General features: G+C 39.0%; 1 protein-coding gene across 1 annotated transcript in view; it reads right to left on the bottom strand.

Moving 5' to 3' along the window:
* Nucleotides 1-23,235, bottom strand: part of ENPP1 (ectonucleotide pyrophosphatase/phosphodiesterase 1) — a 74,177-nt gene extending 50,942 nt beyond the window's left edge. The window contains exon 1 of the mRNA XM_031456337.2: nt 22,990-23,235. Within this exon, the coding sequence (XP_031312197.2) occupies nt 22,990-23,229 (240 nt within the window). The 5' untranslated portion in view covers nt 23,230-23,235. The remainder of the gene's footprint in view (nt 1-22,989) is intronic.
* Between the last annotated feature and the right edge of the window lie 208 nt (nt 23,236-23,443).

Here is a 23,443-nt window from a genome sequence, read left to right on the forward strand (position 1 = left end):
AGCATTTAAATCATAAGCATGAGTTTAAAACCCACATGGTATATGCAGGTCTTCACTTTTTTGTTAAGCTGCAGAAGAGGCATGCTGACTTTTTTAAATTACCTCTTCATTACTAAAAGATGTTATTTAAATTTCTCTTTAATAAGACAATGCATACAGCATGAAACTGAAACTAAAGTATGACCATAGAAACAATCATTTTAACATCAACAGTCATATCTGTAAAAGATGAAATTTAGATTACCTACTATTTTGTTATGCAACACCCTCTCAGAATAGTTTTTATTAGGAAATTTCTCTCCAACAATTTTCAGAGAGGTGAAATCTAATTCAATTTGAATTTTCTTCTCAAAGTGGTTTAATCCAACAACATCAAAATCCACCATCCTTTTTTACCTCTAAAACAATTTAGGTAGTTTTCATGTTTTGATATTTTCTTAGAAACTATAGATAAAACATTTTATCTTAGAAAACATAAAGCTTGGAAACATACAAGTAAAAGTTGTGTTGTTGGAATGGTTTGCCTCTATGTAAGAAGAATATTTATTTGGAGTTTCCTGCTTGTTTAGTTAGAGTTCCTGAATCATTTCTTGGATTTTTAGTGAACCAAAAGAAACAGGTATAAAGAAATCACTTAATTTTTTTCTCATCAATTCCCTCAAATACAGCGCATCACCACAATGTGTATTATTCTTTCTTCATCAAGTATTCATTCAAATGTGTGTTTACTTTGTGAAATCACCTTGCTAAAGGCCACAGATGCAAATGAAAGCAGTTCCTACCCTGACAGAGAAATAAAGCACGTGGACACTAAAATGAATAATGACAATGGAACTGGACAAGAGTTCCAGTAGAAATATGTACAAAAATGTTAACATGCTAATAGCACAGCGGAGAGAAGGAAAGGAGAGAATGGCTACAAAAGGCTTGACAGAGAGCTGGAGAAAAAAGGAATTCCCCGTCAATCCATAAACAAATGTTTGAGTGCCTGCAATATGCACTGTGGACAAGACGAAAAATAAAACTGAAAAAGATTTTGTGGTGAAACCCCTAATCTGGGTTTATAATCTACTCAAGGCAACAACTCTATAATCTGTTGACAATAAAGATATGAGATAGTGAGAAGCAAACTAAGAATTAAGCTACACAGTGGCAATGTGTCATCCAGGCCATGCAGCCCAGGCACCAGGTGTATCAACTGTTTTTTAACCATACAGGCTAGTTGTGTTTTAGCCACAGGATGCCACAAAGGCCTGGGGCAAACCAGACTGAACCGGCTAGATCCAAGATGGCCAACAAAGTAGGCTAAAGGTCCTCATTTTCTTTGCCTTGATTTATCTCTGTGTTTCCATACAACTCCTGAGAGCTGAAGGACACTTGCCCTGACTCATCTCTGTGTTTGTTTCAAAAGTACCTGGTGTTTGGCAGAGATGCTTTCCAGCTGTACTTGAAGAGACATTTGCTTTGAGAGGTATACAGCAGTCAGCTGCCCTGAACCAGCTCTGACCTGACACAGAAACGCACCAGCCCAGACGAGACCTGGAGGTATCTGAGAGTTACCCTTGCTTCATTACCATGCTTAGATCGCCGCCCAAAGTGGGGATTTGTATTCTGCTGGCATAATTTGTGCTGTGTGCAAAGGAGTGTGGAAAACTGTGTGTGCCTGCCCTGCCTCTGGAAATCACCACCCCTTTTCTGGAGCATGATGACCTGTCTGCCTCCTAACCTTTAAAATTCCCTTAGTCCTCTCTGCTGGGGGAGGCGGTGCTTTCGGAGCATAAGCTCCCCCTTTCTGTCCTCTGGCCATTGAGTAAAAGCATGTGTTGCTTGCACCAAACTCAGTTTCCTTATCAGCAGCAAGAGCCTAAGTGGGAAAGAACTCGCTGACTGAGCCAGGGGGCCTGGTGTCTGATTTGGCAACAAATACACAGCACTTTGTGCAAAGCCAGGGAAATACAGAAAATAACACATCTGGGAAAGAGCGGATAACAATGATGACAGTAAGAGCCATCCTTTCTACAGCACATTAATAGCCAGCCCTTCTGTAGTACTTACTATGTGCTGGGCATTTTTCCAAGAATTTTATTTCAAATCATTTAATCCTCACAATAACACTGTAAGATAGATTATCATATTTACCCAGTTTAAGGAAACTGAGCTGCAGAGAAGTTAGCAACTTGTCAAGGATCACAGAGCTGGTAAGTAGCAGGGGCGAGATCTGAACGTACAGTCGGGTTATAAAGGCAGTGGGCAGTAGAGGGGTCTGGGAGTGGCTGAAAGATGGCTGCGGCCTCAGGGGCGGTCAGTGAGCAGCTGCTGAGGCCTTTAAACATGGAAGTGACATTACTGGATTTATAAATTCTATAAAGATCCTTTGGCGGCACTGTGGAAAACTGTGGTACAAGTTACTCACTTGCCCGTCTTCTCTCAGGAGATGCTCTGTCCTCCTCCAGGTCCCCTCACGCTCAATGATGGCAGCCCTGACTCTGCCCCAGGACACTTGTTTATTGTCTGTCTCTGACTGGACTGTGTGCTCCCGGGAGGCACGGATTTATTTACTCATTCCTCCATTTCCCGGGTCTAGCACAGTGCCAAGCACACAGCAGACATTCAACGAAAAACTGTTGACACGAAAATCAGTAAACTGACTTCATTAAACATAATTTGGAGGAAAACTATAAACCTCCCCCTTTTTTCATCTGAGTCAACAAAGTCAGTTTGTTAAGTGCCTTTGTGTCCGCTTTATACAAAGGTGCCTAAAATGAATATGTGATTTTTTTTTTTTTTTTTTTTTTTTTAGGAAATGGTGCTGCTGGATTTGGTATTCAAATGTGACAGATGAAACCAAAGACGTCCATCTTATGTGAAGATGACTTAGCTGACCACACTATCAGTTCTCTGACCTTTGGCCAAAGCTGCAAGCTTTCTGGAAATGAGTCTGTGAGAATTCAGACCTATGCACAGCCGGAGTCTTCAGGGGATTTTCTTTCCTAAAGAATGAAGGTTAGATCCTAGGGCAATAAGTCCAGGGCCAAGAAACTACCCCCAGAGACTCAAAGGGATGTCATGCAGGAAGATGACTCCATGTTCCTGAAGAACTTTGAAGCATTACAAAGTTCAGAGTAGAAGTGAGAGCATTGCTTGAGTGGATCAAGAAGCTCTTTCAAGACAAGGTTCTAACTTTTGCTTAGCCTCTTAGACACGTAGTATCTTTAGTTACATTTGACTTAACTGAAGATTCTCCCAAATGGCAGTGAACGTTTATGTGAAGCAATTTCTATAACTGGTCAAATGAAAATGGGGGAAGGGGAAACTACGCAGTGGTCAAGCCATCGCTGAGGGGCAAACCTCACACTCGACCTCTCAGGGAAACTGAAGACACTGACATCTGCCTGGTAGAAAGGGTTTCCGGTTCAAAGGGGCTCCGTTCATTCAATTTTTTCAGTACTCAACAAATATTTCCTGAGAGCCTACTGCACGTCCAGATGGGTCTCGTGCTGGGTATACACCAGGGAACAAAATGATTTTAGTGCTTTTGTGGCACTTACATTCTTGTGACTTCTAGACAAACATCAGCTGTGTGACTTAGGAATGTTTCATACCCTGGCTAGATACTGTTTTTTTTTTTATCTATAACGTGAAAATACCCACCTCACAAAATTGGCACAAGCCTTGGGCATAATGTACAGGAAGTGCCCAGATTGGTGACCGGGGCACTGAGGTGTTCCTTAAACGACAGTTCCTACTAGGAACATGCAGCTCACTTAGAGGGCTGAGCCACTACAGAGTCTTCCACAGGGACAAGGTAACCCTAATCAATGTTCCATCAAACCCCGGGGCATTCTTCCTTATTTGCTGTTAAAAGAAACACCATGAACTATTCTATTAACATTATCTTCTCTCTCGCTTTTTCTTTTTTTTTTTGGTTATAATTCTACAGTCATCTGTTTTCAACAGTAGTTGAAGACCATGCAGTGGTAAAGAAATATGTCAAAATGATGTAACAGAGAGAGAAGAAAAGCAAATTATTACTTAGCAGGGAATGGTGGTACTGGTAATTTTAATTATAACTACACAGCAGCTCTCCAACCCATGACACTGAAAAAGGGATCCAGGTAAGCACCAATTTGTGTATTAGAGATTATTACAGATTCATGTCTGCACACTTAACAAAAAATAGCTGAAACAAACACCTTAAATTATCCATATTCTTTAGCTCAAAATTTACACTTCCTACACTTTATCCTAAGGCAAAAAAAATTAGGTACAAATATTTAGGTACAAATACATACATGCAGTACTGCTTATAGCAAAAAAAAAAAAAGACATATATACAATGTCGAACAATAGAAAAATAGCTAAAGAAAATATGGAATATGGATATAATACAATTGAGTATTATACAGCTATTAACAGTGATAATTTAGAAGAATATATAAGGATGTTGGGAAAGACACGCTGTTGAGTATGAATTGAAAATTATACAACAGAATGGGAAATATGATCCTAGTTTTATGTTATCTATAATACAGATTTTATAAATTTATCTCTGGGTGATGGGCTTTCAGTGATTCTTGTCATCTTCTTGGTACTTTATTTTCGAACATTTCCACAATGAACCCAAATACTTTTAGAATCAGTATACTGGAGAACTAAGGGGGCTAGCATGGGTATTAGGGGCACAGAGTGAAGTTTACCTCATGGGCACATCAGGGATCTTCAGCATAACAAGAAGCTCCTCCCTGTCCACTTATTCTAAGCTAACTGTAATCAACAAATTCTGCCTCCATTCAACCTACCTAATCCCTCATTCTGAAACACCAATGAGGCACCATGATTCACCAGTCATTTGAGGTAAACCTACAATATGAGATCAACAGAAAGAAAAGGTCTAAGATGAACACAAACGGGAAAAAAGGGAGGCGAAGAGAAAAACGCATTTAAAACAAACCCATCTAAACAGTATCCTCAATGGAATTCAAGAAGACACACACAAATCTTGAAATCAAAAGGTCCTAACATCATGTATCCAGAATAATAAATCAAAGGCTCATACTTATTCACATCACTGTGATACAAATACCCGAACCCTAATGATAGATGGTATTAAAAAAAAAAAAGGATATGCCAACTTCATAAAATAAGCAGTAAAGCTGTGTAAGATCAGAGTTAGTATTTCCTTGAAGGTTTAGCAGAACTAACAGGGGAAGTTCTCTGGGCCTAGAAAGATCCATGCAAGACGTTAATTGTTTTCTGGGTTAATTTCTTCATGGTTTATAGAATTACTTAGATTTTCTCTGCTCAGTGGATACCAGTGTTTTCTATAAACAAGCAAGGGAAGATATTGCCTTTAGAAGGAGAGATGTTATGACAGGAGACCACAAAAGCAAGCTTCAAAGACATATCACATAAATTTTGGTTGACTTTCCAAGAATCCACCATGAACACATTTTTTTTACAATAACAATAGAATTGGTGGTTGTATACATCATTTCCCACAGTATTTGCTTCTAATTTATGTCAGAAATAGTACCATGAATCTGGTACATTTATTAAAATACTAACTACTTCTCATATGTAGTAAATGGGAGAAGTCAGTAGCAGGCTGAGCTTAACAGATTTTATCAAAGTGAATTCTAGTCATGAGTAAAAAGAAATATATTCACATTGAAAAACTACACACTTTCCTTTGGGATTCTTTTTTTCTCATATCTTTTCAAAAAAGAACAGAAGAGAAATAAAATCAGAAGGCAGCAGAGCAGTTTTGTAAGGCACAAAATATTATTAAATTAATATTTAAATATTTAATGCAATGTTTAAATTATTATTATTTTAAATACTGGCTCTCTTAAATGTTCCTATAAATCACTCAGGGACTCTGAGCTTTTAATCCTTTCCTAAATGAGAAAGAAAGATAATTGCAGTCAGATTTTTTTTTTTTAACATTCAGTTATGACACTATGTACATGAAAGAGAAGATAATGCCCCAATCTAATATAAATCTGCTAGGAGTCACTAGTAATAAAAAGTGCAGTTCAGAACAATTATTTTGAATAGACACGGTACGTACTTGGTTGAACTAGTCTCTCAGGCAGATAGAACTATGAGATTCTTGTCTAAACTGTAACAGTCCAGGAAAGGTTTTTGGCACCTTTGATATTTAAGCAAAAAGTCATTTCATCATTTCCCTAATTTTCAATGAATTATCCTCGTAAAATAGCATTTGAAGAAAAGTCTCAAAGGAAGCTCAAATCAGTAGCCCATGAGAGTGGTGATGATAACTGAAAAATAATTTTTCAGGAGAACAGGTTAAAACGAAATGTCAAATTAAAAAGCTAGCTTAAGAAAACAGGAACAACGTTAGAACTTTACCATAAACTATAAGGAAATTATTAAAATTCTATCCATTTTTGATTAAAAACATAATTATGGAAAATTATGGCCCTAACCTCAAAGGAACCAATAATTCTTGTGCCTTTTTATCCTAAATTAGAATGTGTATTACCTTTGGAACTTTGTGATGTCAGGAAAGCCACGTCATCCATGGTCCCTTCACTGGGCTGGACTGGATATTTTCTACAGTCCCTAATAATCTAAAATACCTATGAATCTACTTTTCCCTAATATTTGATCCTACTTTTATTTGATTCACCACAACCTTACATCCTGTACCCTCCTCTCTTAAGGAATATGACCCCAAATACATACACGTATTAAGATTTCTTGGTTGAACAGGGGCCATTAGGCCAGTCATGAGAAGAATCTGAAATACCAGCCCTGAAGCCTTACTTCCCCAGGCAAAGCAGAAAGGGGGTCAGGAACTCAACTGAGCCGTATCCTTCATGTTAGAAGTTTTTCCTGGGACCCTGTGATGCCTCCAGAGAACTGATTTATCTAGGGCAGTAATTCTCCTTTCCTATCATGTTCATTTACTTGCTCCCAGTTTTATTAAGAAATAATTGACATTCATCACTATATAAGTTTCAGGCATACAGCAGTATGGTTTGATTTACATATATTGTGAAAAGATTACCACAGTGGGTTCAGCTAACATCTGTCACCTCATATGGATACAATAAAAAGAAATACATGATCATTTATTTTTGGTTCAAGAGCACGGAGGATTTTCCAGGAAAAAAAATATCCAGTACTCATAACTTCTGCCTCAGTGAGCAAATCACTTCCTCCAGATCTCACTGATTGCTTTCACAGACCATTTCTCTCTGAAGTTAAAGGTCAAAGGGTAAATAAAATGTCCATTTGGTAGTCTAAAGTCATGGTATGAGCAGAGATTCTGCTTTGATGGCTGCCTTCGCTCCATGGCTCGTACACTCCCACTGAATCTTGAGAAGCAAGCACATAATCAACAAGATCAGGAACAGAAAACACCTCAACACAAAGCAGGATCCTCCTTAAACAGCTGAGGGGTAACTCCTCAGAACAGCCTCCCACCACTAGTTAAATTTACAAATGGACAATGCCCTTAAGGGATCACAGAATTATTAAGTATCAACACTGTTCCTGGTCTGATGGCTTATTTAACTGTCTTCTGTCTTCAACAGGACTGTTAGTATTGAAAAATACATTTTTGTGACCTGTTTTTAGCTAACCTTCTGAATTACTTTAGCTTCTTAAGAAAAGCAATCTACTGAGAAAAGAAATCTTGAGGAAAGTGTTTACGTAAATTAGATTTCAACCTCTTGCCTTAGAACAAAATAAAATAACAGCTGGAGTAAATATTTAAAGGTTTAACATGAAATCACTAGAAGAAAATATGAGCAAATATTTTTTATAATTTGAGGGTGATGAACAACTTTATAAGCATGGTGCAAAATCCAAAAATTATAATGGAAAAGTTGATGCAACGGATTCCATAAAAATTAGGAATTTCTGTAAAGCCAAAAGAAAAAGAAAATCTACCACAAGCAAAAGTAAGGTGGAAGAAACTAGGATAAAACTTTTCCAACTTTATGACAAAATGTTAATGTTTATGATAGATAAGAAGTGTATAAAAATAAAGTAGAAAAAGATAACTCAGTTTTCAAATACCAAAAGTAATAAACCAGCTATTTAAATAAATAAAACAGCTAATAAAAATATCAGACATTCACTTTCACTAAAAATCAAAGAACTACAAATCAAAGAATCCCTTTTTTAAACCCCAATGAAATTGATAAATGTTGAAAAAGACTGATAATAGCAAGTACTGACAAGGACATAAGGAGACACAGGAACTTTCACACTGTCTTCATAGAAGCATAAGCTGCTTTCTGAAAGGTCATTTAGATGAATCTATCTAAATTTAAAATGTTCATATCCTCCACTCCTGCAATTCCAAATCTATTAACTTACCTGATAGAAATATTCACATAAGCAGATAAGGATATACAGAGATACTTATTTATTGTAGCATTATTTGTAATAGCAAAAAAGTGCAAATAACCTACATTTCTGCTAATAAACAACTGAGTTAATATGTTATGGTAAATCCAAACAATATAAAGTACTATCCAATTACTTTAAAATTATATAAATCCATCACTGGAATATTCACTCTTACAGCCTTAAGGCCCCACGTAAGCAATCCACCGTGAGGCTATTACGCTGGGAGTAAGCCTAAACTATCCCACGCATAGGGACCACATGGGGAGGTGTTGAAACTCCAAGAAGCGGGAAAGAGATGCCCAGCCAGCATTTAGATGCTCCATTCCCTGCTGTTGCAACTCCAGCCACAATCCGACCACAACTGCGTAAAACTGAGAGGTTTTTGAGTCTACAGAGCTGATGACAACATGCTAAATGGAGATAAATGTATCAAGTTGGTAGTAACCAATACGGCTCCCTGAACACATAAGATAACATGCTTGCTCTTCCTTTGCTCCCAGATTTTATGCCTAAACCATTTCCAAGGTAAAATGATCAATGAAGGAATCTAAGAGCTGGCTCTGCTGAAAGTGCACGACTGGCCAGCTTCACTCAGAGGTAACGACCTGGTCCTGGTTCACTTCACACGGGAAGGGAAATGTCTGAAAACTGCTCCGCAGAGTGATATGAGGATGTGAGTGGTGTGATGTGTACTTTTCTTCCTTTTGTAAATGCACAGAGAGTTTAGACACATACTTCTAATTTTCAAGTGGAGAAGTGGACTTTTGACTATACTCACTATTTTTACAGTATCAAGAATATCAAGTAATAAGTCATGTACAATACAATGTACAATATCATGACTGTAATTAATAATACTGTATTATATACTTGAAAGTTGCTGAGAGTAGGTCTTAAAAGTTTTCATCACAAGAAAAAAAGAACTGTAACTACGTGTGATAATGTTTCAGACTTTCAGACTCATCTTGTAGCACCAGAAAGTAAAGGAGCACTAAACACACACACACACACACACACACACACAATGGTGGGTGTATATCAAAGGGACACAGGAGCCAACTCCCAATGGCCAAATCTGGAATAATCTGAGCAAACATATAAACAACATATTATTAGGTTATAATCTAAAGTACAAAATAAATATAACGAGTTCATATAGATATAAAGAAATAAATGAATAGATAAATAAGTGGAGAAGAACAGACAACTCTCCAGTACAGAAGAATTCCAAATAATTTACATAGATTCTCTACCCTAGAAGTGAACCATAACTGTCTACTTTTTAAGTGTGGCCTGGGCATAGTGACTTTCTTCCAATGAGTACAGAACAGAAAGGCACAAAAGAGAGTTTCTTTGCAGTGGAGAAACCTAACAAACACAACCTCAGCCAGGTAATTAAATCTCACATCACCAAAGATGAAGTCACAGTAATAGCACAGACATAATGTGTTGAACTCTGCCTGTGGTCTGCCTCCCAGAAGTGCATCATCCCAGTCTCGTCACGAGAAAAACATCAGACATTCCGCAAAACACAGGACTAGTCCTCTTCAAAACTGTCAAGGTCATCAAAAAGAAGGGAAGTCTGAGAATGTCTGAGAAACTTAGCCAAGAGCAACCTAACAAGATGTGACAATGAAACTGGACATGGTATTCCTGGACGGGATACTGGTACAACAAACAAAAAGGACATCACGAAAAAAGTAAGGAAACACGAATAAAATTCAGACGTTAGTTAATAAGGCTACATCAACATTGGTTCGTTAGTTGTGACAAGCGTACTGTATTGATGTAAGATGTTAATGATAGGGAAACTGGGTGTGTGGTACATGGAAACTTTCTGTACTAGCTTTGCCGATTTTCAGTAAATCTAAAATTATTCCATAAATAAAGTTTATTTTTAAAAAGAAAAGAAAAAAGAAATAGGCATGAATCCACATTATTCTACCACAAAATTTCCACTATTTAAAAATGTTGGTCTCTTTTCTCAATCTTTTGAAATTGCATGTATACACACAAATGAATCTATGTACATAATTGAGAAATTATTCTACAAACAATTTTGTTTCTTCTTTTTTTGCATGCAGTACTATTTTATAAGCATTTTTAAAATTTTATCAGTAAATCTTTTATATATATATATAAATAAATATATATATATATATAAAAATAAATTTTTTTTAATGTAGGTAGAGCCCTACGTTGGGACATGGAAATATCTAAGCAATATATGGTATTAAGTGAAAAAAGTTGAACTTTCACTTCACACATTTCAGCAATATATGATTTTAAGAAATAAACAATGTGCGGACATTGCTTTCACATCTGCTCCCTGTCTGTGGTGGACCCTGTGGTTAGCTGCCTGGATTCCCCTTCAGGAAGGAAGGAATTACTCCCTTGGTTGCTGGGGGTGCCACCTGGCAGGGACTCCCTCAGCCGAAGAGAGTACGTGCCCAAGGCCACCACACCCTCTTCCCAGGAAAGCTCCCTCTCAGCTATTCTAAAGGGGTATTTCACTCAGAAATGCCCGTAGGGTGGGCTGAGGTCCCCACTGAGACTGCATCACAGCTCACCGCCTCCTCTCCACAGTCCTTTTCCTTCCCTGGCCTTCCACAGCAGCTGACCTCAAGAGCCCCCCCCCCCCCGATAAAACCCCTGCATGCCAGTCTCCATCTCAGATTCTATTTCCCGAGAAACCCAAACCCTGACACTGCCTTCCTCCTGCGCTTCCATTTGAGAGAAATTACCTGTGACAACATCGCCCAGGCTCCCTGGCTCCAGGCAGCAGACCAGGATAAGCCAGTGGGAAACACTGACAGAGACTGAAGAAGGGATAAGTCAGAATGTATCTCCCCCGTTCTCCAGGGCACTGACAGGACCGCTGGCAGTGGCTGGACCTCTCCAGGGTCCTAGCTCCTCCAGGGAAGCCACGGCTGCCTGCTCCGGGTTTCATCAGCCTTACCCTTCGCCTTTCCTGCCTTCAAGGCGGTAGAAGCTTCCTTCTGTTACCCTGCCCTGGGTTGCCTCACTGCCACACCATCCCATTTGGCTTTCAGCTCTTCCAGCACCTTTGTAACTTGTTTTTTTATATGAAATTCTCTTGATTAAATAACCAGGTATGGACTCCGTTGTTCTGATTGGACCCTCGCCAGTACAGCAAATGATCAGACATCAGATACACGCACACAGATACACACATATACCAAGGCATAAACTAAACTAAATCTAATATAAGCAAAGAACTTTTCATTTTGAGAGTTCACTTGTTTTTAATTCTCTATCTTCTAGATGCAAGAAATATTTTCATTAGATCTTGCTTCAGTTGGGTTCCAAGGGGGGGAAAAAAAGCATTGCTAAAATAATCCTGAAAACTGTTTCTTTTGAAGCTACAATCTAGAGACACGACTCATTAAATAAAACTAGTATTAAGTGATTTTAGGAAAAAATGTTTCAAGTTTAGTTAAGCTCATGAGACAGAAACGAGAGTAAAAGTTTATTAATGGCACAGAACAGCCCTTCCCACCCTCAGGCAGAGAACAGAACAGATGGACTGAGGTAAAGCACGATGGGTTTTATCCAAATGACACGTTTTTCTTGCCTAGGCAGGTATCTTGCAGGTGTCTGTGCAGGTGGTAGGTCAGGGATGAAGGAGCACGAAAGGAGAAAGAACATCGTGTTCAGTTAAGTTTATGCGATTTATTTCTGGGCTTTTTTTTTTTCCCCTGAAATAATTCTTAAAACATAATGACTACAGTACCTTGCATTTATTTTTGAAAAATGGGCTCAGTGGAAATAAACAAAAAGATAACTTCCAGAGGACTTTTGATAATTCTTCCTGAGGACAGGGAGTGGGATTAACAAGGAGATAACAATAACCCTTTACCTTCTGTAAAGACCCAGTGGTTAAGTACTCAATCACAATTACACTCGTTCACAATTACAAACACAGAACTTAAAATCTGGTAATGGATACATGGGTTTGTAATTTAGGAGGGACCACTATTTTATTTTATTTTATTTTATTTTATTTTATTTTATTTTATTTTATCTTATTTATTTATTTTTTAGGAGGGACCATAATTTTAGAAATGCATCACCATTTAAAGTATATATTTAGGCTTAAGTCAATTTAATGCATTAAGTCAATGACATGCATTCATTTGGGTAAGGAATCTTAAAATTTTATTTGTGAGAACATTCATAACTTAACCTTCTTAAGCAATTCCTTTGTTCCAATAAATGTTTCTTCAACAAGGAAAATTTGTTCCATGTACATTTTCATTATTTCTTGCCAGAAGAACTATAAAAGTAAAAAAGCCCTATGCTATCACACTCTTTAATCTCTGTGCAACACAAGTTTTTAAGACAATAAAATGTACCCTCTGTCTGTGCTGTCCTATAGGGTCCCGGTGCCAGCACACCACTGTTGAGCACTTGAAAAGTGGCTAGTGTGATGAGGAACTGAATTCCCTTTTATTCTATTTAACTTTAATTAATGTAAATTTTAATTTGTATAGCTGCATGTGGACACAGACTCCCTCAAGGTGTGGATCCCAGACCATACCCCCTCAGCAGCCAATAGGCTGGCTCCCTCCTACCTCACACAACTGTGCCAATCAAAGGAAATGAAGGGCTTAACATAAGGTCTGGCAAAGAGTAAACTTAATAAGGGCACGTAGGAATTCAGCAAACACACAGCGCTTACTGAGTGATGGGCCTGCTCTGGGTGCCTGACAAACACTGACTGATAAACGGCTACACTTACACGTCACAGGCCTTCAGGATTGCTATGAATGGACGGAGCTGTTCGTGCTAAGCCCTTGTGTGGTAACACTTTTACTCAAGTAATGAGAAATAAGGCTAAAAAAGACTGCGTTTGGGAATACACATTTTCCCACATGTGTCGTGGTAGCCTCTGGGAAATTCTGAGCAGAACCATAATGCAAGGAAGTCATTATTTTAGGAAAACTAATAACTAAAAACTAATAACTGAACCATAAGAAGAGGCAAGGGCAATGGAGATGGAGAAGGACGAGTAAAACAAAAAAAAGTGTCCTAAAAATTATTTAAATTCTTGGGGAATGATTATATCTGAAGTACTAATAAAGATGCTTTCAAAAACTATCCCATGAACTAAGGTTGATAAAAATTAGTCTCAAAATCCTATTAATGAAAGGTTTACTTAAAAATTTTCTAGCAATGGTAAAATCTCATAATGGAATATAAGTGAAAAACGGAAATGGGACAGTATACACAGCATGATCCTATTTTTGTTAAAAAGAAAAAGAAGTGATACATACACATAGAAAAGTTCTGAGGGAAGAAAAACCAAAATATTAATAGCAGATAATAAGTACCCAATCTTTATTTTCTCCTTTATACTTTTTTTTTTGCATTTTCTGAACACTTTCTGTAATATGCAGTATCTTTATAACAAGGGGGAAAATCGTATAAGCTCTCTGTACAAAGATTGTAGACCTAGAAGAAAGCCACCTTATCCAAGCCCCTCAGTCAGAGGAGGCAAAACAACTGTCCAACAGTCACACAGCAAATCATTCTTGTGACTTCACATTCAGGACTCTTTGTATGACCCCTCTCTCAAGACCTTTGCCTGAATCATCCCAGAAAAATTAGTGTTCTCTTTTTCTTTGAAAGTTTCCAAGAAATGGCAAAGGCATATGTCAGCATTCTTCACATTGACTTCCTTTGAGCTGATCAGTTAGGTATTTAAACAGTGTGCAAGCAGTTATTTCTCTGGTTAATCCAAAAAGAGATAAGATCAACAGTCTACTCACAGTGCTCCTAAGCTACACCCTTCCCACCTGAATATACTTCATTCACCTATTTCCCCTGGTCTCCGGAAGATTCTAATCTAAATGGTGTGGGTGGTACTTCACAGGAAGACAGTGTGTTTGGATGATGAAGTAGTATGGAATAAACTCCATGCCAAGGACATCTAACCTGACTCAATACCACCTGAAAAAGCTCTGGTCTAAGTTTCCTCCATTTTGGTTTTGTGTCAAGTACATTGTTGATTGTTGAGAAGGTACTGAAGTGGAAACTTTGAATTGAAGAGTGCTATTGATAGTGTGATGTAAAGTGAAATCTACCTGATATTCTGATGGATGGGTGAACTGGAAAGAACACTGGAATGTTATCAGATCACAACAAAGGGAGAAGATTGGCAGAGCTAAGAGCAATAAAGAATAATTAAAGGACAAGCCAGGGCGGAGTAAGGAAAGACAATTAAAGAAACAAATAAGAGTACAGGTAGGCTCCTGGGAGAAGGAAACTGCACACACGAAGGGAGGTAAAAGGCTGTGTATACAGCGTCCTGTACACACGACAAGAGCAATGGGGCTACTTCAATCAATGTGCCTCAAGTTCAAGGAAGGAAAAGGGACAAAGGCAACCAGCAGGAGCACCATGTCCACCCAACGCCAACACAGTTGAAGTCATTAAGGAACATTCAGTATATTTTTTATTTTATCATAGCATCATATATGAAGACAATGGCAAGACAGGGTTGAATGCTACCCCCAGCTAAAGAAATCTTCTAGACCACCTCATAGCCCTATGGATTGCTGTTCCTCAAGCTTTAATGTGCAGATAGATCCCTGGGGATTTTGAAAATGCAGATTCTGGTACGGCAGGTCTAGAGGGGAGCCCAGGATTCTGCATTTTATACAGGTTCCAAGGAGATGACACTGATATGCTAGTCTGCAGACCACACTTTGAAGAGCAAAGATGTAACATATCTTCTAAGGAAAAATTTTTAAAATTCAATAACACTGAAGCTTATCGGTAATGATAAGAAAAATAAACACTTATTCAGGGCAAACTATGTGCCACTTTGTATACGTTATTTAATTTAATTCTAACAACACCTAACATGGCTTTATCCATTCTATGTTATGGTTGTGGAAGCTAATATTCAGGAAACTTAAGTTATTTGCCTACATTCAAACAACTCATAACAGTACCAGAATTTAAACCCAATTCTGTCTGACTTCATTTGTCAATAAGCTATAGCAATGAGATTAAGAGGATTATAAGTTTTGTGATCTTATAAAGTCCCCCAAATTTCTCTGAGCATGATTTTTTCATCTCTAACATGGGGATAAATGGCAGAGCTGTGGTCTGGACCCAACCAGGCGGTAGCTGTAAAAGTATTTTTAAATCAATAAAGGACCTTACCTAAACAAAGACACAATTGTTGTAACTGATTCTTTTTATATGTCTTAATTTCCTTTCCCTCTCTCCCTAGTTCTTAAAACAGTATTGAATGTACACCTTTCCTTAAAGCAGATATTCTCACAACTTTTGGTCTCAGAATACTTTTAAAAATTACTGAGGACCTAAGAAGCTTTTTCAGATAATTGTGCACATTCTTCTTTAAAACTACACCAAAATTCTATAAGCTGTTCATTTCTTAAAGGCAAAATGTAACAGAAAACTTGAAACAATATTAATGAAGTTTTCATACTGTTAATGTTAACACTCACTAGTCTATCTTGCACTTTGATTGGAACTTAAACCCATGCATAATTTTTGTTAAGTCATCCATTGGTCCTTTGGAAAATACTGGTTCACTGAACTACGTATTTCTTCTAAATGTTGACACATGTCTATACCATATGAAAAAAAAATCACACTCCTACTATCTCCATCAATTTCATCAGGAAAGTCTTTAAAGATTGGGAGGATGTCGAGCTTACAATGGCATATATAAATACTCCAAAATTTAAATTTTTACCTAGAAGATCAGATTTTATCACAGGCAGCAGTTACCTTACTTTGTTTTCCTTGAAGTGACAAGCTAGCACTACTCATTATTGAGAAAGCATGTGCCAAATACCCAAGTCTGAATAATCAGTTTGTCAGTTGTCCTTTCAAATAAAACTGGTGTTCCATGCAAAAAAAATGCAGCTAGTTCTGCTCACAACTCAAACAACAACTCAACAGCTTTTCCTCCAGAAAATAACAGGACTTCAGTATGCAGCAGATGTACTAAATGCAGACTTCCAATTTTGTAGCACAGAATATTAAACAGGCAGGTAATTTAGGTTGCAAGTTAATAAAAATCTGCTTCATTGAGGACATTTTTACTGTTTCATTAAGTGAAACTGGCTTTTGTTTTGTTTTGTTTTAATTGCAAATTCATGACTACTTGTATAATTGGAGCCACTGCCCTGATTCCTGCTGAGGGGCAGGCAGTTTGACCCACCAAAGCTCTAATATCGTCAGTGTAAATGGCAGCACAGTGAAAAGGGAAAATAATGTCTATTATTGCTCAAATGGTTTGGACTGCATGGCCCCCCTGAAAGGGAGCCAGAGACCACACTTCAAGAACTGCTGCTTGAAATATTTTGGTTGAACCTTTGTTCTACCTGTGCTGCCTTTTGCTTATAAACATATTTATCCAAGATCACATTAAGGTACTCTGGAGTAATATGCAACTCTTATTTGGAAAAAAACCTCATAATGACAAATACATTTTATTGCATAACAGCAGCATAAAAAAAAAAAATACTTGAGTTTCTTTTCAGTTCTCTCTCTCCATGAGACCAAAAACTCCAGATGCTTGCTAATCCCAAAAAGCTCATCAAAGGAAAGAAATCAGGTCTAGGAACAAACTACTTTCTCAGGAATCTTTCCTGAAAACCAAGACAGAATGACCTTTAAGGGTCTCAAACCACATCAATGATAAGATGTTTGCCACCTAAACCTGTGTGAAGTGCTAAGCTATGGTAAGAAAATGATCGCCCCACAAACGAGATATGCTTGTGAAATCTCATTCCCTCCAAAATGGCTATCATAAATCTATTTTCCTATTCTAACATATTTTAAAATGTATTAAGAAGGAAATTCAAATTAAGAAGAAAGTCACTTTCCTAAAATTCTGTTTACGCTGGAAGCTCACAATGACATGATTATTGACTTCACACCGACAAAAGGAAAACAAATAGGAGCCGTTAGTCCAGAATAAAAATCTGTAGTTAAAAGTCCTTTCAGTTATCATAGTCCTCTACTTAACAAATCATGAGCCTTTTGCCCGTAAACTTAACCCATTATTTTTAGAAGTGGAGTAAACGAACCAACTACATCTGAAGAACTTGAGGTATTTGTTTAAAACATGCAGATTCTCTGGGTCCATTCCTATCTTAATCTGCTCAAGCTGCTAAAACAAAATGCCATAGACTGGGTGGCTTAACTAACAGAAATTTACTTCACACGGTTCTAGTGGCTCAGAAGTCCAAGATCCAGGGGCTGACCAATTTGCTTCCCGGTGAGGGCTCCTTCCTGGCTTGCAGATGGCTGCCTTCTCACTATGTCTTCATATGGTCTTTCCTCCAGGGGTGCACCAAGAGAGAAGCATACACAGATCTCTTCTCTCTCTTCCCCTTTTCATAAGGCCACTCATCCCACCGTGAGAGTTACATCCTCATGACCTAATCTAAATCTAATTACCTCTGAAAGGCCCCACTTCCAGATATCATCACACTGGTGGGTTAGGGTTCCAACAATTTCCAGCTGGTTCCTATGCACCCTAAAGTTTTAGAAAACTGACTGCACCCCTGCCAGCCTCAGTTTCCTTATCTGTAAATTAGGATTGATAGTCACCATACTTTCCTATTTCAGAGTTGCTGATATGTCAAGGATCAATTAAAACTATACGAGAAAATGCCTCTGAAAGTGCAAAGGGCCATGTGAATAATAATCATTTAAACTTTCACAACCTACATTTCCACTAAACATTATTCTAAAAACTGAAAGTGGGAAGATAAATGAAAAATATTATAGATGTTATCTTAATTTTATAATCAAAACCTCAGATAACCAAAATACTCAGCAAACAGAGTGTTCTAGTTAATATTTAGCTGAACATTCTGGTTGCTCTTTTGAAAAGGCCATTTAAATATATTATTACACTTTCTTTCCCTGGTAAATGCATAACTTAGCTTTTATTTGATGCCAAAGGGTTTTCATGCTGGGTCAGCATTCTGAATATCAGTTCCTGTCACACAGGACTGAAGCTTGGAAGAGTATTCTATGTTCTGCGTTGGGCTCATTTGCTAAAAGGCTTCTTGTTTATTTTTTGTTGTTTGGGGGATATTTCATGGTTGATGGAGGTATGTTTATTTTAACCAGAGGCAGATCTCTAATTATAAGTTATATTCCAAAAGCTTATTTGTTCCTAAGTTGTTTGAAACTTGAAATGCCTTTCCCCTACCAAAAAAAAAAAAAAAAGTTATGAATTATGATTAAGTTCTCTGGCTTGTCTAAAAAGTCCATAATAGTGATTAAGTATATTTGCTATGTCTTAAAAGTCACAGAGATATTTTACAGTGGAATTTAACTCAAAAACAAAACTGAATTTAAAACTATTTTCATTTGCCTTTAGTACTGATAGCTGAGAAAAAAGTGAGATGGAGGAAGATGAGAAGCTGATAGATAAAAATTTCTGTAAATATTCTAGAAAGGTGTATGGTCCCCAGTTCTTTATTATACAAAATGCATACGGGCTCTCAACACGACCCTGGGGATTCTCTTCAGAGTCATGATCAGGATATGATAGGGCAGGAGATGACAAAACTGAGTGTCCAGAGGTAACTGAAAAGTGGAAAAGAACAGAAAAAAGGAAAAGCGTTAAAGGGTGCCTGTGCATTCCTCAGAGACGGCGTGAAGCAGAAATAAGTGGTGAGAGAAAGAAAGGCCAGTATATGTCTCAAAGCACAAGAAAGGAAGTCATAGAAAGCAATGCTAAAGAAAACAGCTGAGCCACAAAGACTGGATCTGGGTGTGACAGCAAAGTCACCAAAACAGAAGAGGCCTTGGTATCAGCGAGGGAAACTTAACTTGTACCTGCAAAATGGCCACACTTGGGTTTATTCCTTCTGAGGGCATGTCCAATAGCTAGATACTGATTCTGAATCCAAGTTATCCCAGAGGCCCTGTTGGCCTCTTAGGTACACTGACCTTAGTTGGGAACTTTTGTTTTTCATTCATTCACTGCCTCTTCCATCTCTGTATGTGTGAATCAAATGATGCCCCAGTTTGACCTTATCCCTGAATTTATACCCTAATGTCATCTCTGTTAGTGGATTTATATTTGGATTCCTGATTTTCAACTGGCCATAGGGATATGTGGCTGTGTATTCAGTCTTCCTATTTTGCCCTTTTCCAAGTCAAAATGTTACTTGGTCTAAGTCAAAACACACTGCATTCATTCAACCAAAAAAGCTGACACTGAGTGTGAGAGCCAATAGTAAACAAAGCAGTCTTGCTGGGTTCCTAGAAACCTTAGATACATTTTATTAGAACATGTGAAACAAACACCATACGGGCAAACAGGAGGTGTCTTTGGCCTCTAAGATGTTCTGGTCATTCTGAAATAAAATGCTCAACTCTGGCTGGACAGATATGAAAACCAAAGAGTAAGGTCAATTTCAAGGTGGATTAAGAGCAGAGAACAATCTTGAATATTCACCATTCTGTATTCCAGAGATAAGATGATGTTGCAAGAAGAAAGAGAGAGAAGCTAACAGGACTAATAACCTTCACACCCAAGTTTCTGATACACAAGGGCAACTTCTGCCATTTACAAAGAACTCTTTCATCAAAAGGTGAACTTTGTCTCTCTCCACTCACCACCACCCACACACAAGGCGCCTTATGAACACACACACAGGGATGTCTTCATAAGTACAGCAGGAGGTCACAAGCACAAAATGATGCTGGGGAAGAGCCAACTGGAGAGTGGAGAAATGTACCACAACGTGGTTGAAAATTACCTGCCAGGGAACAGGAAAGTCATTTCCAATAAACGTCCAAGACCAACCTCAGTGGAAGTTGACATTCCAGTTCAAAACTTAATTTGGAACCAAGGAAAGGCATCTAGAATTTAACATATCTCCTGAAGCATGTATTTATTTGCCCTCTTGGAATTTTCCATAGTCTAGCTCAGTGCCTGGATATGAGTACTTTCGGAGGCCAGGGCCAAAGCCTCCAGAGCAGAGCCTGCTGGTCTTCCCAGGATTCGAATGGGGAGAAGCAGCAAGGGGAGGGCAGGATGGTCTCTTCTGCATCCACTCTCACATACCTTGAGCATTTAAGTTTATATGTAATATTTTCAGAAAAATGCAACAGTCATGTTGCTACTGCTTATCTCTGCAAGGCAATTCTTGAGTCTATCCTGCAAAATAAAAACTGTGCAGCTGAGCACATAAACTGAACACATCAGTAGTTGGATTCTTCTAATCTCAACCCCAGATGCAATTAGTCATCCCATTTCTTCAGCTTTATGAAAAGTGTGCTGATCTTTAACCTGAAAAAGGGAACCCTATAGTTGCAGCTTCTTTCTAGAAGACATGCCCCAAGCTCTTTGAGACAACCATCAGATTCCTTTTGGAGACTTTTTCTTTTAGAAGTGCATCATTTGGGAAAGTCTAGAGGGAAGAAAGGTATTGAAGTAGTGAAAGAAGAATGAGTAAGAGGTTTCGCTTTCAGCTGAAATCATTAACTAAGAGTTTCAAAAATACAAAGGTGAGTTTTGGTGTATATTAATGGCCCACTGTATTTCATCAAAAGACATGAAGAATTCCTTCCAATTCAACATGTGTGACAGCAGAAGACTCCACCCAATGGTATGAAAAATATTCATGACTGTCCTACTTGAAGAAGTACTAAAGATACGCCATGTCAAATGCCCAGAGCTGCAACACCAGAGAGCAACAGAATGCTGTTTGACCAGCTGACTACAGGTGTCAGACTGAAGCGTACGTACCAAAGGTGGATCTTTGCTGATACCTATTGTGGACCTGTAAGTAAATGAGTAGGAAAGATTTTAAAACTGAATTCAGCAATCGGTACTTCAGCAAACTTTCAAGACTACAAGCATGTAGAAATGATTTCACATTGGGGTTGCGTACAGAATCAATGTATAATTATCGAATGCCTCTAGAATATCTCATAGTGTGCTCAACACCCGAAAGTACTGATACTAAGAAAGTTAAGCGATTGTGTTGTAAAAGCTAAGGTCTCCCATTGACTAAAACAAAAAGGTGACTTGAAAGACTACAACTTCTCATCAATATCAGATGTTCTTGACTCAAAAAGTAATCTCTGATGCAAAAATATACTTGAGATACAAACATTATGCAGTTTGGGACACTTGCTCTTTGAACCTTAGGCTTATTTAAGTACTAATTATATGACACCATCTCTTTAGTCTAGGAATGTTGGTTCCTCCAAGTATTGTACCATCTCCATGATACCAAAATATAGTGAAAATGGAAATGCTTACAAAAGAAAAGATTTCAAAAATCAGAAAATATATCCTCCACATCTTATTGTTCAATCATATGTAAGTGACCATATATTTTAAGGTCCAGTAGTGGGGAGGGTATAGCTCAGTGATAGAGTCCATGCCTACCATGCATGAGGTCTTGGGTTCAATGTCCAGTACCTCCATTAAAATAAATAAATAAACCTAATTACCTCCCCCCATAAAAAAAATGTAGAGTACACTAAACATAAAAATGTCACTTCCATTTAATACAATAAAATGATTATATCTCCGTGTAGTTTTCAAATTTACTTCCCCACACACACTGTTCCACTCGACCCTCACAATAATCCTATGTGATGCCCGTGGGGTGATGCTGTCCTCATTTTAACAGAAGAAACTGAGGTTTGAGGAGACTTATGGGAGGCCCCAGCAATTAATAACGGCCACGAAAGCAAGAATCCAAGGCTTCTGATTCTCCGTCCAGCACTTCCTGCCATACATGTAGAACGAAAACCCACCCCACATCTCAGGTGGATCCTGCAACTGTCATAACAAAACAGCAGAGGAAGAGTGGGTACTTTTGTTGGCAACAAAAACTGTGTAACCTACAGTTCAAAGAGTGGGCAAAGAATCATAAACGTTTCTTCGCATTCACATAACATGAATATTGATGCAATTTCTGAACAGCTGCAAGGAAATTCCTAAGCAGAGCCAAAATATAAAGTATTTTTAAAGTTCCCCATACGACTTAAAGAGCTCTGTTAAATCTTTCCAAGTGGTATCAGTTAATGCAAGGAAAGTCCACAATACTGCACCCAGAAGAGGTAAAAGGTTAAATTAAAATTTTTTAAAAAAGCAAACAGAGGTAAAAACTTAAATTCAGAGGTAAAAGATTAAATTAAAATTTAAAAGAAAAACAAACCCAAAAAACCCCATAAACAACCACTACCTTGTCCGTCCTTCTTAAGACCAACAACTTTAGGGTGGGCCATTTCCCACCCCCACCCCCCAACTAAAAACCTCGTACTCTCTCGAGGGAAGAGGTGGTACTCCTAAAGATTACAATTTTTAACAGCCTGGTTTCGTAACAGGCCCTCCTGAGCATCAGTAATACAAGTGAGAGTGAATTAGTCCCTCAAGGGAAAGAGAAGGATCAGTGGTGATGAGCAGGAATAAAGCCCGCAGAGGAGAGCGAGAAGGCGAAGAGGAGCAGCGCCTCCCTCCCGGCACCGGGTGCTGAGCGCGCGCTCGGAGCGCAGGGGCCGGTGCCGCCCTCCCCGCCCTTCCCGCCCTCCCGCGCGCCGGCCGGGACCTACCAGCGAGAGCACTTTATAGGTGTTGGGGTCCTTGGCAGTGCGGGCGCGCGCCGCCTTCTCCAGCGGCTCCTCCCCCAGGTCCATGGGGGCCAGCAAGGACGCGGCCGCCTGCGGCTCCCCGGGCCCCTCGGCGGCGTGGCCGCGGCCCGGGTCGCGGCCGTTCCCCGCCGGGCTCTCCCGGGGGCCGCGCCCGCCTTCGCCGCCGCGGCTCCCGCCCCCCGCGCAGCCGTCGCGCTCCATCGTGGCCCCGGGCGCTCGGGCCCCGCCGCCCCGCAGCGCCTTTAATAGGCTCCGCGCCGGCCCCGCCCCGCCCACCGCCGCGCCCGCCCCTCGCCGCCAGACCTCGGGCTCGGCGCCCGCCGCCCAGCGCTCCGAGTGAAGGGAAAGCAACTCAACGCCCCGGATTATTTGGCTTCCTGTCTGATTTCGGGCACTCTGCGTGTCGGTTATTTTG

This window comes from Camelus dromedarius, chromosome 6, assembly GCF_036321535.1.
Source record: "Camelus dromedarius isolate mCamDro1 chromosome 6, mCamDro1.pat, whole genome shotgun sequence".
NCBI lineage: Eukaryota > Metazoa > Chordata > Mammalia > Artiodactyla > Camelidae > Camelus > Camelus dromedarius.